Source organism: Molothrus aeneus, chromosome 15 (genome assembly GCF_037042795.1).
Source record: "Molothrus aeneus isolate 106 chromosome 15, BPBGC_Maene_1.0, whole genome shotgun sequence".
Taxonomy (NCBI): Eukaryota; Metazoa; Chordata; class Aves; order Passeriformes; family Icteridae; genus Molothrus; species Molothrus aeneus.
In genome coordinates this window covers 9,178,031-9,192,998 of record NC_089660.1, presented here as the reverse complement: position 1 = coordinate 9,192,998, position 14,968 = coordinate 9,178,031, and the positions used below count along the sequence as shown (strand labels likewise).

Here is a 14,968-nt window from a genome sequence, read left to right as displayed (position 1 = left end):
GGCCAAGTCATCTTTTTGGGAGCAGCCATGCCCCTGAAGTCCAAGAGAACATTTCTGATGGAGCTGGTGAGCACAAGGAGAGCTGGTTGAGGATGGTGAGGAGGGCCTGTGCTGAGTGGCCAAGTGCTGTTCAGGTGTAAAACATTGGATTTACTATTTGAAAGTGCCACAGAGGAGGCACAACAGCCAGGCTGGGCTCAAGATCAGGTATTTGTGATTCAAGAGAGGGAGCCCAGCCTTCAGCCCCAGTCAGAAAGGCATGTTAGGAATCCCCAGAAAAGGGGCTGACGTCAAAACAGAAAATGTCTTCATTCTGCTGAGTGGTTCTTTCTTATCACTTGTGGCTCTGGCACCTTAAACAAAAATGATTGAGGAGGGTGAAAAGGAGTGTCTTGTATGAAAGCAGAATATACCAGATCTGGAATCTTGAGTCTGGGAAAGACAGGACAAAGGGAGAAGCATGTAACAGATGTATAAGAAAATTGTGAGTACTGCAGAGAAGGACTCATTCAGGGAGGCAATTGTTCATTGCTTCCCAAAATACAGAAATTGGAGTTATCTCCTGGAAAGATTATAACGAAATTGGAGTTATCTCCTGGGAAAATCATACAAAAATTGGAGGTATCTCCTCAAACGATGACCCAGTCATTTCAATGAAGGGAACGGAGATATTTTTCAACTGATTACGGGTGCAATACTCTTTATCTCTGTACTTCCATCTTCAATTCGCAAGTGTACATGACCTTCCCGCATCCCTACCTTTCCCCCGGCCCCGCTGCCCGCCCAAGGAGCGATGCTGCTCCTCCCGCCCCGGGCTGATGCTGAGCCCTGTCTGCCCCGGTCCCGCCCGCCCGGACCGCGACCCTCCCCGCCCCGGCCGGGCTGTGTCCCCGGCCCCTTTAAGCCGCGGTGTGTGATGTCACAGCGCTTGGAAGCCGCGGGCGCGGAACGCGGAGCGCTCGGAGCCCGCACGGAGCCCGCACGGAGCCCGCTCGGAGCCCGCTCGGAGCCCGCTCGGAGCCCGCACGGAGCCCGCTCGGAGCCGGCACGGAGCCCGCACGGAGCCCGCTCGGAGCCCGCTCGGAGCCCGCTCGGAGCCTGCTCGGAGCCCGCACGGAGCCCGCTCGGAGCCCGCACGGAGCTCGCACGGAGCCGCGGGAGCGCTGCCCGCGGGGATCCCCTGCCCGCCGGGACCCGGCCCCGCCGGACGGGCATGGGGAGCCTCCAGCTGCAGGACTTCGTGGCGGGCTTGGTGGGCGGTGAGTGATGCCGAGAGCGCGGCTGGGGAGGCGGCGAAGGGCGCACGGCGAGGGTACCCGGGGTAAAACCCTCCGGGGATAAAACCCTACAGGGGTAAAACCCCTCCCGGTGATAAAACCCTCCGGGGATAAAACCCTCCGGGAATAACCCCACCCCCCCCGGTGATAAAACCCCCCCGGGGATAAAACTCCCCGGGGATAAAACCGTCCAGGAATAAACCTCCCCCGGTGATAAAACCCCCCGGGGATAAAACCCTCCGCTCCGGGGATAAAACCCCCCGGTGATAAAATCCTCCGGTGATAAAGCCCTCCGGTGATAAAACGCTCCGGGGATAAACCCCTCCGGGTCACCCACGGTCTGTGCCTCTGCCCGGCGTCTCCCCCGGTTTGCTTTGCTTTGCTACATAAGTGCGGTTTAATCGCACTTCCATGGACGGGATGGTTAAAATTCGCGTTTAGAACTTGTGATGCTGCTGTGCGGGGCCGGCTTGCAGAGGCCCCCGCACGCCCCCAGCCCCCGCCGGCTCTGCCGCCCTTGCCCCCGTGGCTGGAAGGGGCTGGCAGCGCTCAGCCCGGGGCTCCCCGCGTCCCCATCCTCGGGGGAGGCACTGCCGGCTCCTCACCCCGCCACAGGGCTGATGGACACGGCAGGGACTGATCCTGTCTGCCGGGAATTCCAATGGCAAGCACCGGGAAACAGAAAGAAAAGTAAGGTAAACGACACGCAGAGGCGTCAGTAATGGGACAAGGTTCACAGAACTGAGAGATGCCAGCTGAGAGGGCGACCAGCTCTGCTGCCCCTGGGGCTGCAGCAGGACAGGGTCACCAGCCACGGCAGAACAAACCTCTGCTCAAGTGACCCTTCAGACCCAGCACAGGAGCAGGGTGAGAGGTGGCTCACAGGTGTCCTGCCAGATGAGGTCAATAAATTAGCAGACTAAAAAACCCAAAACCTCTGCCAAATGTTTGTGTGAGCAGCTGATTTTTGGATCTCTGTAGGCTGTGGTTGCTCTCTCTGCCCCACTGCCCTGTGCTGTTGCTGCACGCCTCTGGCAATGGGACAGGATGTCCTGGAGGTGAGCCAGTGCTCTGCAGCAGTGACAGATGAGAGTTTTCATTCATAGCACTTGACCATGGGTGGTCCCAGGTCTGGGAGGAGAGGGGACATTTTTTTAACACGTTTTTAGAAAAGTCATAATGTGTTGACCAAGAACATGATGCTCTTTTCAGTACCAATCCACTATGAGTGAGAAATTACATGTAGTGCCCAAAGCACCTGTGGGCACTGGTTTGCACAGAGATTTGCTGATGAGGAAGCATCACAATTTACCCACTCTCCACAAACCCTAAAACCTGCCAGTGTTGCTTGCAACAAAGACACAAAACCATATCCTGGCCATGGCACAGAGGTGTTCCATTCTGGAGAAGAGGGAAACCAAACTGTGCTCTGTGCTGCCACAAGAGCTCCTGATAGTGAGTGGTGTGAGTAGGTGGGTGAAAGGTAAGAGAATATGGGCCAATTTCTCCCCAAAGAACCATGGGGAGGAAGGCAGGATGGCACTGGACAGTTCTGTGCAGAGCAGGATCCTCTGTATCTGAATCCTCTCTGATTGGTATCTCTAGAAACTGCTCCCAAAACAGCAAAGGAGGAGGAATTTGCAGGACCTGTTAGCAGTCAGCCAATGGGACCAGGACATCACCGAGCCAGGAGAAAGCACTGCCTTGTGTTGAACAGGAATCTCACCATTCTGAGGCTAAACATTTGTGTGAGCTTTCAGGAGTGCAAAAAGGGTTGGTCCTGGGCAAGAGATACAAACGTGAGTTCTCCTTCTCTGGTGCCTTTGAGATGCAAAGCTGTAGGAGTCCAGGAGAGTGTACACAGAAAAGTGTGTAAGCTCAGCTTTTAGCTGTCAGGGAAGGGGCATCCTGCTGGTCTTTGCTCTGGCTAGGCCCCTTACAACTGTTCCTATGGAAATCTCTTCTCTAAACCCATTGCATCCTCTCCTGCCACAAAAGCTTCAATGTTGTGCATAATACTTTGCTTTCATCCCCAGGAATCGCCAGTGTGGTTGCGGGCCATCCCCTGGACACGGTCAAGGTAAAACACTTTGAGCTGTGCTCACATGTCACCACCCAGACCCCCACCAATTCACACCTTCTCTCTAGCTGATGCCTCAAAGGGTCTTCACTCATCCCAAAAGGGAATTTAGAATGTTTTCACAGACTATCTTCCTGTCCAAGGCTCATTTTGAATGAGAAACTAAAAGAACTGACTGATATATGCAAGTTTCTCTGTGAAGAATTAATGCTGAAAATTAACCTGGCCTTCCTTAATGTGTGGTTCACTGAACAGTTCTGGCAATGTTTTATTGAACTTTGCCACAGACTAGTATTCAAAGGGCAATGAGGGCACTGTATTTGTTTTGCTGCAGGCACATTTTTATGTTTTCCTTGTGCTGGTAATGCTGGAAGGGCAGAGTTCTGAAATCGTTATCCCAGGGCTGTGACACACAGTGTTTATGATTCCCTCATGATAATTATTCCTCCAATGGAAGGATTTAGAGAAGTAAGAAGGTATTTGTCAGCATGATGCAGACAAGCCCATGCACATACCAGTGCATCCTGACTCAACCAAGCTGACCATCCCTACTGCTGCAGAGACAGGGAGGAGGATCCTGCCCCTTTCTTTTTTTGCCCAGGCATTTCTGGGCATCTTTCATCACTTTAGCTTCTCTTGTTGGGGTTGTTCAGCCTGAAGAATAGAAGGCTTCAAAGAAATTTTATTGTGGCCTTCTTGTACTTGAAGGGGGTCTGAAATAAAACCACAATTTTAGCAGCATTGCAATAGGACAAGGGGTACTGGTTTTAAACAGAAAGAGAGTTTAGATTAGATATATAAGGAATTCGTATACAAAAAAAAGGTGGTAAAACACAGGCACAGGCTGGCAGAGAGGTGGGGACATGCCCATCCCTGGAAACATTCAAGGACAGGATGGATGAGGCTCTGAGCAACCTGGTCTAGTTGGAGATATCCCTGCTCACTGCTGGGAGGTTGAACGAGATGGCCTTAAAAGATCCCTTTTAACTCAAAATTACCAGCAATTCTGTGACTCTGTGTTCCCTGCTCTGGTTGAAGCCTGGCTCTGGCACCAGGCAGGGCTGCCAGCTGTGGCAAACCCAGCTGTGGTCATGTTTGCAGCCTCCACCCTTTGGAGGGTGATGCCAAGGAGGCAGGGCCCAGCATGGCCCACACCACATCCCTTCCCCAGGCATCACAGCCACCCCCTTGCACACACCAGGCTCTCCTGGGATCAGGAGATGCCCAGCCAACCCCATTCTTTATTCTGAGCTGCTAAAGTGATACCAGCCCCAAGGGCGTCCCCGTGCAAAGGTGATGCAGACCCCAGGCAGGAGGAGCCACAGGGCTGCCCACACCACCCAGCCTTGGGCAGGGCACAGGCAGGCTCTGCCCAGCATTGCCAAGGCAATTGCCATCTCAGGCTGGTGGCCATGGCATCACTGCCTGGCTTGGGGGAGTTTGGCCATGGGAATCCTGCTTGGAAACATCGAGTTTTGGTGCCAAGAAAGAGCAAGCCCATCCTTCAGTGGTTATAAAGACAACTGTCAGGCTGCCCCCTCTGTTGCTCTTGGCTTTGGGCAAGGCTTTGCCTTGGGAATACCAAGTAGGCAGACTTGTTATGTTCCAAATTCAGGAGCAGGAAAGGGGAAAAGAGAGTTTTTACAAAGGGGCTGCTCAGCAGAATCTGCAGCCTCCAGGGGATCAGGTGTCTCCCCATTTGGGGGAGGAGGCAGGACTGAGTATCAGGCTCTGGGGGGTAAGTGGCATCTACACCACACTTCCCATCAAATCATCTCTTCCCCCTTCAGCCACCTCTTCCCATCACTGCAGCTTCCATCAAACCCCAGCAGCTGTTTTTTCCTACATCCTTTTCCTTTACAAAACTCTAAAACTTGTGCCTTTGCTCTCTTTTCATCCTACCCACTGCATTCATTTTCCCAGAACTTTCTTCAGCTTCTGGGTGCCACCCAAGAGCCCTATCTAATCAAAACACAACAAAAAGGAGAACTTTGCAGAGGTATATCCATACTGGTAGTAGCTGACTTTGTCACAGATGCCAGCAGGGATTTCAGTGCTGGGTGTTAACAGATTAGCTAAGGGACGTGTGTGAGAACCAGATTGTGAGAACACTCAGTTCCCCCCAGTTACTCAAAAAATATATTAACTTGAACCTCTAAATACCTGGTTACTGAGTAAAAGAATAGAAAAAACAAAAAACAAGCCCAGGGAGGCGAAGTGGAAATGTCTGGGTTAAGATGAACCCAGGGCTGGGCACTGGGGTCACCTTGTCCTGGGTCACTCTGGGTGTAACCACCTTCCCCTGGTCCCCCCAGCCCTGCTATCCCCAGTGTGAGTCACAGTGTGCCCAGTGTGCACCCGTGGCCTGAGCCTGCCCACATTGCACAGCGTGTGCTGCTGAGCCCGGGGAGCAGCCTCATGTGCCAGCTCGTTCTGAGTGCTCAGGAAATATTGCTGCTGCTTCCCTGTGGCCTCTGGCCAGGCCTGGAGCGGAGCAGGGATGCTCCATGTGTGCAAAGAGGTGCATGGAGCCACCCCAGGGTGAGGGGTGAGCCTGGGCTGGGGGGTGAACACAGACTTTGGTCCCTCCTGCTCCTGCCAGGGTCCCATGGCAGCACTGGCAGCCTCTTGCAGGGCTCTGGGCCAAGTGATTGTGCCATCCAACCTGCTGTTTGCCATCCAAAAGCTCCCACTAGCTGTGAACCCTGGAAGACACACATTACTTTGGGCTTTAAATTCCCAAATAATTTCCTGCTTCACCCTGGTGTAAATCAGGGCTGAGCCAGTGGATGGGATTGGACACCATCCCCCCAGCACAGTGTCCCTTCAGCCTTCATTGCTAGCAGCAGTGCTGATAAACGCAGTCAGAAATGTCCCCATTTCCTAAAAATATTCCTGATGGAGCATGTGTGTCTTTCTCTAACAAATGAGCTCTGGCCTCAGCCAAGATGAAGCCTGAGGTGCTGTGAAATGAGCAGTGTTTCCATTTCCTTGCACACCTCTAAGCTCAAAAAAGGCATCCCTTGTTAGGATGTTTCTAGTGCAACCTTGTGAGCAGCTTGAATGAAAGATGATCTAAATATATACATATGAGAAGGGGAAATGCCTAATCCTGTAGGTTTTGTTGTGACCTATGTGCCATTTCTTACATCTCTTGGAAGGTGTATAACCAATTTGCTTTCCAGAAATAAAATGTCTTTTTTTGAAATTATATAAAACTGTTTTTTGAGTGAAGCATGGAGAATTTCTGAGATGGTGCTGAATTATTTTAGCTCCAATTAGAATCTCTGTGTCTTAAAATCCACCTTGGAGCAGAAGGGCCCCAGAAGTCTCCCAGGGGAGCTCACCTCTCCTCTGTTTGCAACACATCCCAGCCTTCCCTGAGAGTCTCCAAATGGAGAAGACCACACCACTCCAATTTCCACATAAATCAGGCCCTTGCCAATGACAGCACTGCACACCAGCAGCCTGCTGTGCTGGGTCAGGGTTGCTGGTCCAGGCTGGAGAGCAATTTTTGACAGTCATTGATTCCAGATGTTGCAGAGAGCTTCAGGCTGTGAGATCCTGTTAGCCTTGCTTCTGGCAAAGTTCAAGAGGGTGGATGCACATATATCTAATTTTATTGCTCAGTTCTCTTTACGACTAAGGAAGGACTTGCTCTCAAAGCAAAGTACACATTGTTTACATAGCATGAGCCTCCATTGGGCTGGAAACATAGGATTTTAATCACATTTTACAAATGTCTTTTGCAGACTCGTTTGCAAGCTGGACAAGGATATGGAAATACACTCAAGTGTGTTCTGACTGTGTACAGAAATGAGTCTGTAAGTACTTCATCATACATTAAACGTGCTGGTAGAAAGTGCAAGTCAATAAATAGATAAATATATAAAGCAATTGTACAAAATGCTGTTGACACCAGCAATTATATAAAGACCAATAAAGTTGATGCAATTGAGCCTGCAAATCCCTACAGCCTTGTCTTGCTTAACTCTAAGGTTAAGTCACCACTTGGTGACTCCTATAGGGAAAAGGGAGATCCCTGGCATGGAATGATCAGTGTCTCCACATGGGTTGCATCCCCAGTGACTCTTTTGCCTGATCCCGCTGACAGAGGTCTCCCAGAAGGATTTTGCTGACTCTAGTGAAGCCAGAACAAACACTGTCTATATGAGGCACTTCTTCAGGGGTTCCTGTGCTTTCAGCCATATCCCATATTCTGCACAATCTCTATAGGCCTTTAGCAGCATGAACCAATTTCCTTTGCTCAGCATGTGCGAACACTTGGTTCCAGGAGACATCTGCTACTTGGATTTGCATTTCATCCCTGACTGTGGCAGGGGATTGGAAGGAGACAACCTCCCAAGTCCTTTCCGACCCAAACCATTGCGTGCCTCCGTGATTTCTAACCCGATAGACAAGCTGGGGTTTACACTGCTCAGTCCTGCTCAGTCTCCTAAGCCCTGCTCCCTTTCCTGGGTAGCTGACCGGCTTCTTCAAGGGCATGTCCTTCCCACTGGCCAGCATTGGCATCTACAGCTCGGTGGTGTTCGGGGTCTTCAGCAACACGCAGCGGTTCCTGAGCCAGCTCCGCCACGGGGACCCGGCCGCCGCGCCCTCGCTCGCCGACATGACCCTGGCCAGCCTCGTGGCTGGGGTCATCTCTGTGGGCATTGGCACCCCCGTGGAACTGGTCAAGATCAGGCTACAGATGCAAACACAGCCCTACACCAAAGGTAGGAAGCAAGAGTTTCATCTTCCTGTCTCTGGCGGTCTTTGGTACGTACGCAGAGCTTTACAATTTTGGGCAAGGTTGGGCTTTCTGCTGCTTTGTGCTGCTGCAGATGGGCTAAAATTTCTCCCTTTTGCCTGAGGATAGGCCCCATCCTGCTCAGCTCAAGGGAAGGGTTTTTATCAATGGTGTTTCCCAACAGTTGGGATCTCTAAGGAACATGAGGTAGATCTGCTCAAGACCAGAAGCTGCAGAAATTGTGAGTCCCTGGGCTGTGGGGTCTCCTGGAGATCCCAGCAGCAGCACCATGGCTGCCAGTGGCAATGCCAGCTCCCCATCTCCCTCTGCACACTCAGTCCCACATATATTTGCCCATAAACCTCTGTTATTCCACTCTTCTCTGCTCAAAAGCAGAAGTTTCCCATTTACATTTAAAAACCGACTTATTTCACACAGGGTGCCAGGTAGCCCAGGTGTGAGCAGGATGGGTCAGGAGGGGACACTAGCAGGATGGCAGTGGGTGGCTGTTCCCTGTCCACAGGCAGAAGGGGCTGCTTCAGCTTTAGACACCAGCTGAATTCCATTGCAGGCTGCCAGCATGGAGCAAACCCCACCAGAGCACATGAACAGCTAAATGAAGACATGGAGCAGCTTCAGAGCTGAACAGCTTGGATTTCAGCATTTCACCTTTCTCACAATTACAGTTATGGCATTTAACTGTGAAATGCTGGCATTTTTCTGTTGCTTTGATAAAACAATGTTATGTCCATTTTTAAAGCCTCCATGCAGCTTAGAAACCTAATGCCTTTTACAAAAACAACTTTGTCTGCATGGGAAGGGCCAGACTCTGAAGATGTTAAGGCTTTCAGAGATGTGACCTGGCATAAATTGAAGTTAAAATCCATGAAAATTGGGCACATTGCCTTAAATTTATTAGGAAGTCTCACTGGGCATGTACCTATTGGGAGGTATGCCATGCATCTAAGAAAATCTGTCTGAAGTGTCTACGTGTTTTCTGAAAATGGACCTAAATACTCTCTCCTAAAACATTTTCCCCATGTTATCTGCTGACCCCAGCAGAAGAAACTGGATGGCAGTGACTTCTAATGAATGGCAGTGGGCTTTGGAGAGCAGTTCTGTGGCAATATATCTATTACAACAGTTGTATCTTTTTTCTTCTTTTTTTTGTAGCAAATGCTAAACTAAATTCCACAGCTCCTGGATCTCCTGTGTACCGAGGCCCAATCCACTGCTTAAGGACAATCCTGCAGAAAGAGGGGATTCCAGGAATATACCGAGGCAATGTAGCAATGCTCCTGAGGGATGTTCCCGGGTACTGCGCCTATTTCGTCCCGTACGCGATGTTCTGTGACTGGATAACCCCTCATGGAAGCATTGCTCCTAATCCCTTCTCCATCTGGGTGGCAGGGGGTGTAGCAGGTAAGCACCTTCACTTCCTCACAGCATTGGCAGAACAAGAGCAGGAAGGTTCTCAGGGCAGATTACAAGGGTGACTCAAGGGCCACTGCATCCTTCTGAGCAGAGGACATGGTACTGAGCCTTCCTTCCCCAGGGCTGGGCTCCCTGGCACCACAGCTGCACTTTATGACTTGACAAACTTTATGGAAGTCACGTTATCAGACCTTCCTTGGGCTCATTGTCAGCGAAGAGGAGAACAGACAGCGCCTTCATCTCCCTGGGTGCCTCAGGGCAGCCTGCCAAGCCCATTGCAGGGGTATGTGGTAGCCAAGATGCCTCCAGAAGAGGACTTCAACCTGTTGGCTGCCCACCAGGAGGGTGTGCGCCTACCCACACCTAGCAGAAGCCCAGTTGACTGTTACTGATCTTCTTCTTTTTTCCACATGTACCCTTGCCAGTAAAACTGCCATGTGTGCCCCCACCATGTGAAAGGTCACCCCTACTCCCACTACCCGCTTCTTGCCATTTATAAATAGCAGATCCATAAAGGCAAGTCAACCCTTAGCTCAGGTAATGATAACAAAATGCCTTCTCCTCAAATAAAGAGGCCCCTGGTGCCTCTGGATGGTTTTTCTAGTGTGCCCCAACACTCACGTAGGTCCAGACCAACTCTTGTCTGTCCAGCTGGGCCATGGATTGCAGTCATGTACTGATCTTTGCAGAGGCAAACCATCCCACTCAGCTGCAGGCTGATCAATGGAAACAGGTATTTCTTTAAAGCAATGACAGGGTATCTCACTGTGTGGAGCCTAATCCTGGCAGCCTGAGATGCACCAACCCATTATTTGTATCCTCAGCTCATACTCTTTGCAATGGAATTATCAGAAGACTCAGTTTTTTCTGAAATCACCCCAAGCAGCAGCTCAGGCTCTTCCCATGGCATGTCCATGTTCCACCTGGAGCACAGCAGGAGATGTATTTGCACCTGGAGAAGCCCCTCTTGAGTCACCTGCATCTGATCAGCAGCATAACCTCCAAAATATGAACACCTTCCAGAAACAGGGAACTTTCAGAAATTCTGTTTCTGTGCCTGAGCAGGGTGAATGCCCTGAATGAAAATCACATTAATATGATGTGATAGATGTCAATTTCTGAGTGCACTGACCTGTAGGCAAGAAAGTATAGAGAAGGAATTATTCAAATACTTCTGCATTTTTCCAGGAGCTGTTTCCTGGGCAGTATGTACTCCAATGGATGTTGTGAAAAGTCGACTTCAGGCAGATGGAGTTTATTCAAACCAGTACAAAGGGACCATTGACTGCATGTTGCAGAGCTACCAGAATGAGGGCTTAAAAGTAAGTGACATTTGGAGTTAAATCTGGTTATTAGGTATGTAATTGTCAATTGGAAAACACAGTGACTGTTAAGAACCTGCCTGCAGTGCTGAGAGACAGTTAAAGCCAGTTAGTGGTAAATTATTATTATGGCAGTAGGTAATTATCATGTAGATTCCTTCAAAATCAAAATAGTGAGAGTTATAATACATGTTACATAATGAAGAAATGAATGACTGGGGGGTCACACACTGCTGGTGTAATTAACTTCAAACAACATTTCATGTTAGTGTACTTAATCATGGACATAATTTGAGTTATCATAAATCAGAAGTAGAAAGTCTTACCTCTGCGATTCTTCTGCAAAATGCAGAGGTCAAATGTTTCCCATTGACTTTGGTGTCAATAAACTGATTCCAGTGGGACTGTCCTGGCATTCTGGATGTGCCTGGTCACCTTGGGCAATGCTTTGGTGGAACTAATGCTGCTTTTGCACTGTTGAATGTCAGTGTTCTTATATCAGAATTGCTTTCGTTTCAAACATGAAGAAGGGCTGCGTGCCAAACAACTTATCTCCCTTTTCTGACTTTGTCTGTTAGTGTAATAAAAGATATTTGTTCTACCTGCAAACTTTGCCTCAATTAAATGTGAATGGCAGCTTTATTGTGTTGCCAAGGGTTTGCAGCTTTATTGTGTTGCCAAGGCATGGTTGTGGAAGTAACGTCTGATATTGAAATAAATCTGTATTTATCATCAGAACAGCATGTAGTCTCTTAGCTCGAAAGTGTTAATTTTCACATTCTAAGAGAAATGTAACAAGTTACAAACAGGAAAATATCCTGCAAAATCACAAGTCAGTGTGATTTCAATATTTGCCAACGTGCCACTATGTTATGCCAGCTGTCTCAGGAGCCTGTGGTCTGGTTCAGCTTTTGCCACTGAGTGAAGAAAGTCACATTCATGTGAAGCACAAGCACCTGGAGAGATGCTGAGGACTGTGCTTGGACAGTCAGATGGGGGACAGGGTGCCCAGGCTCTACAGTACCTGCCTTGTGCACTTCCACAGCAGGGTGGCTGAAATGGGAATTTCCATGGGTTTTCCTTTCTCTCTCCATCCTCATCCTCTGCCCTCCTTGTCCTGCCTGAACTAACAACTAAAAGAGTTTTCTGGTAGAGCTCTGTACTTCTTGTAGTTTTTCTGCTGTCCCATCTGGCACCTGCCCCAAAGCCATCAGTAGGATTGAGTGATTAGTTGATAGCAAGACTGGAATCTGCTCTCACGAGGAAAATCTTTTTAAAAGTTGGGAGACTCACAACTGACAAATGGCAAACCCAGGGCTGGATGTTTTCATTCTGGGACAAAGGAACAGCATTCTCAGTGCTGGCAATACTGCCTGATGTACACAAAGAAACACAACTACACCCTTGTCTTTCTCCACAGCCAGGTGTGTTCACTCAGATAAGAAAAATTTATGCCTCTGGGCTTTTCATCCTAAACCTTCATTATTATTTAACTTGGGTCTCTCGTGTTACTTTATGCATAATGCAAAAACATTGAATTTCTTCCCAGAAACTTCTCTTTCCTAACAAAACAAAACATCTCAAGAAATCAAATAATATCCTAAATGTCCCAATACTGCAATTTCACATTGCAAGCTTTATTTAAACTATGTGAACACATTTTGATTCTGTCTCAAACAAGTCAGCACTATGCTTAGGATTTTCTTGACACAAGATATGATGGTGTTTAGTAGAGTTCAGTAATTTCAGCGCAAAAATGGGTTACATGCTTAAATCAAAGGTCTTCTGATCTTCGGGCCAAGATTTTTCATGGTTTTTTACAGTAGCTGTGGGAATTTTGCTGTTATAAAGCCTGGAAAGGAGTTTGATTGCTGAAGTTCTTTTTCACATCTATTCTGAACTTGTGGTATTTATAGATTAGTGACTTGTGGTGATGAGCCTTGGTGGTTAATGGGAGTGATTTTGTGAGAAGCAGGCCAGCAGAGATCCCTCCTGGAACCACCACATTGTGAGCAGACTCAACCCACAGTAAAGGCTTTGTGCACACTCTCACAGGGTGTGGTGTTTGCAGTGGGGAGCACCAGGATGCCAAACCAGTGACTTCTGCCACTGTGCTCCCCTTCCCCAGTGCAGACCTCAGCCAAGACCAGCAGTGGGAGCACATCTTCCAAGCAAACCCAAAAGATTTGGTCCTTCAGAATCCCACCATGACTTCATTCAATGTTTTCTTTCTCTTCTTAAAATAGTCCATATATTCCTATGCTCTAACCTTGCTCATTCCCTACAGGTCTTTTTTAGGGGCCTCCTGGTCAATACAATAAGAGGATTCCCATCGAGTGCAGCCATGTTTCTTGGCTATGAGCTTTCTCTCAAAGCAATGAAAAGATGCCAAAGTGAGACCAATCCCTAACTTCCAGGTCAGCACATAAAGACCCTCTAGCTTTATTAAAATTACAGAATTAATCTTTGAATCAAATAGAGTTGCAATTGTATAGATCCTCTGAAAGTTGCACAAATTACATGTGTATCTACACCTGAATAGCCAAACACAATTTGGGTCTGTGGGATTCAGAGCAGACTGCAAATGTGCCAATGGATTTTAGTTTCAGTCCTCATCTCCTGCAGCTTCACTGTAATCTGTTCTGATTGTTGTGATTATTTTAATTCATATCATTCAGAAGTAAAAATTTTAAAGGAGATTATTCTCTAATATTTTATAAGTTTTGAAATATCATTTTTACCATAGTCCCTGCACAGTATTCTGTTCCAGCCCCAGAGATATGAAATTAAGCTCTTTCAAAGTGCCTTGACTATCAAGTCACTGTTTCACTCTTTCCCTCATTAACTTGGAGTTGCATAAAGGAGCAGCATTAAAAATATCTGATTGAAGAAACTTTTTTAGCAGCTAGATACTCAAGATTTTTCTTGGCCATCTTTGCTGTTTTCTGCAGTACTTCATAAATCTCCTTCCTTCTTATTTCAAAAGTGTTGCCAAGAAGACCAGAAAGTCTCCTGCCTTCCTGAGCCAGATCAGCAGTGTGGTGTTGGTGAGGGCTCAGCTGCTCTGAAGACTCCCATCCTGCACCTACAGCACCTGCTGTGGGCACGTGGTCCATGGAGCACGCCAAAAATCACACCAGCTCAACCAAACCCAAAGACTATTTTATTATCAAATCTTTCACTGTTGACTAAGAGCACCCTAGTAATTCTGGTGGTGGTGGTGGGCTTCTTCACCAATGGCACTTTTGTCTTGAACCAGGAAGAGAACTTCCCTTTCCCAAGGGATGTACCCAAACCCAGCCCACCTCAAATCACCAAGGGAGCATCTTTTGTACAACACGGTGTTATAACACTCATCTTCTTTGGTGAACAAGGAAAGGAGAAAATGCTGGGTACACAGGTGTTTTTTCTGGTTGCCACCAAATCCTAGCTTGCTTTCAGGTTCAAAGAAGAGGGTGACTCCTCCCATACAAACACGTGTGCTCTACAACACAGTTTGGCACAATTTAGCACATTATCATGCAAAATGTAAAGGCTTTAACAACTTCAGTCTGTTTTCCAAGGTGTAAATTAAATTGGGAAACAGAAGGATGTTAAATTCAGAGACTAAGGTGCTTTTTTTTAATACAGAAAACAATAAAACAATAAAGAGTTTGCATTTCATATAGAAGGCTGCCTATTAATTGACACAGCTTGCCTGGTGCAGCCCTCCAGGGGCTGTCTTGAGGTATCTCTTTAGACCCTCTGAGCTCTCTGACATGACTTGCCAGCTGCCAAAACCTGCAGACAAAACTTTGCAGCCATGAGCAGACCATCACCAAAGAAAGTCTCTTTAGGACACAGTGTACTTCAGACCTCCAGCTCTTTGCTGGAATCCCACTGAGACCACTGGGGCAGGCCCAGTCTCTCTTTGGTCTACCTCAGCATCTCAGTTATTCCAAGATCATTTACATCATGATTTTTTCTCTTTATGCTGTTAAATATGATTTATTTTCTAAGCATGGAGCTTTTGATGCCAAAGCCCAAGAAGAACCAGCTTTGCTGTGACAAGAGGACTCTGGTGGCACTGGCAGGACAGGCCAAGGGGGCTCACATGCAGAGGGAC

The 14,968-nt window shown here is 48.2% G+C and overlaps 1 protein-coding gene across 1 annotated transcript; it reads left to right on the top strand.

The window, feature by feature from the left end:
• Positions 1-1,162: 1,162 nt before the first annotated feature.
• Positions 1,163-13,886, top strand: SLC25A48 (solute carrier family 25 member 48). The gene is made up of 8 exons (XM_066560178.1): positions 1,163-1,259; positions 3,314-3,357; positions 7,110-7,181; positions 7,841-8,093; positions 9,281-9,529; positions 10,730-10,863; positions 13,151-13,280; positions 13,850-13,886. Exons 1-7 carry the CDS (start codon positions 1,214-1,216, stop codon positions 13,271-13,273), a joined length of 921 nt encoding a protein of 306 aa, XP_066416275.1. The 5' UTR covers positions 1,163-1,213; the 3' UTR covers positions 13,274-13,280; positions 13,850-13,886.
• Positions 13,887-14,968: the final 1,082 nt, after the last annotated feature.

What these genes read in the sequence shown, in the direction of transcription:
- SLC25A48 (XM_066560178.1), top strand. Translation starts at nt 1,214, where the DNA reads ATGGGGAGCCTCCAGCTGCAGGACTTCGTGGCGGGCTTGGTGGGCG. An exon ending in CTGTGTACAGAAATGAGTCT is followed by an intron (nt 7,182 to 7,840) that starts GTAAGTACTTCA and finishes TTTCCTGGGTAG; the next exon opens with CTGACCGGCTTCTTCAAGGG. An exon ending in GGTGGCAGGGGGTGTAGCAG is followed by an intron (nt 9,530 to 10,729) that starts GTAAGCACCTTC and finishes GCATTTTTCCAG; the next exon opens with GAGCTGTTTCCTGGGCAGTA.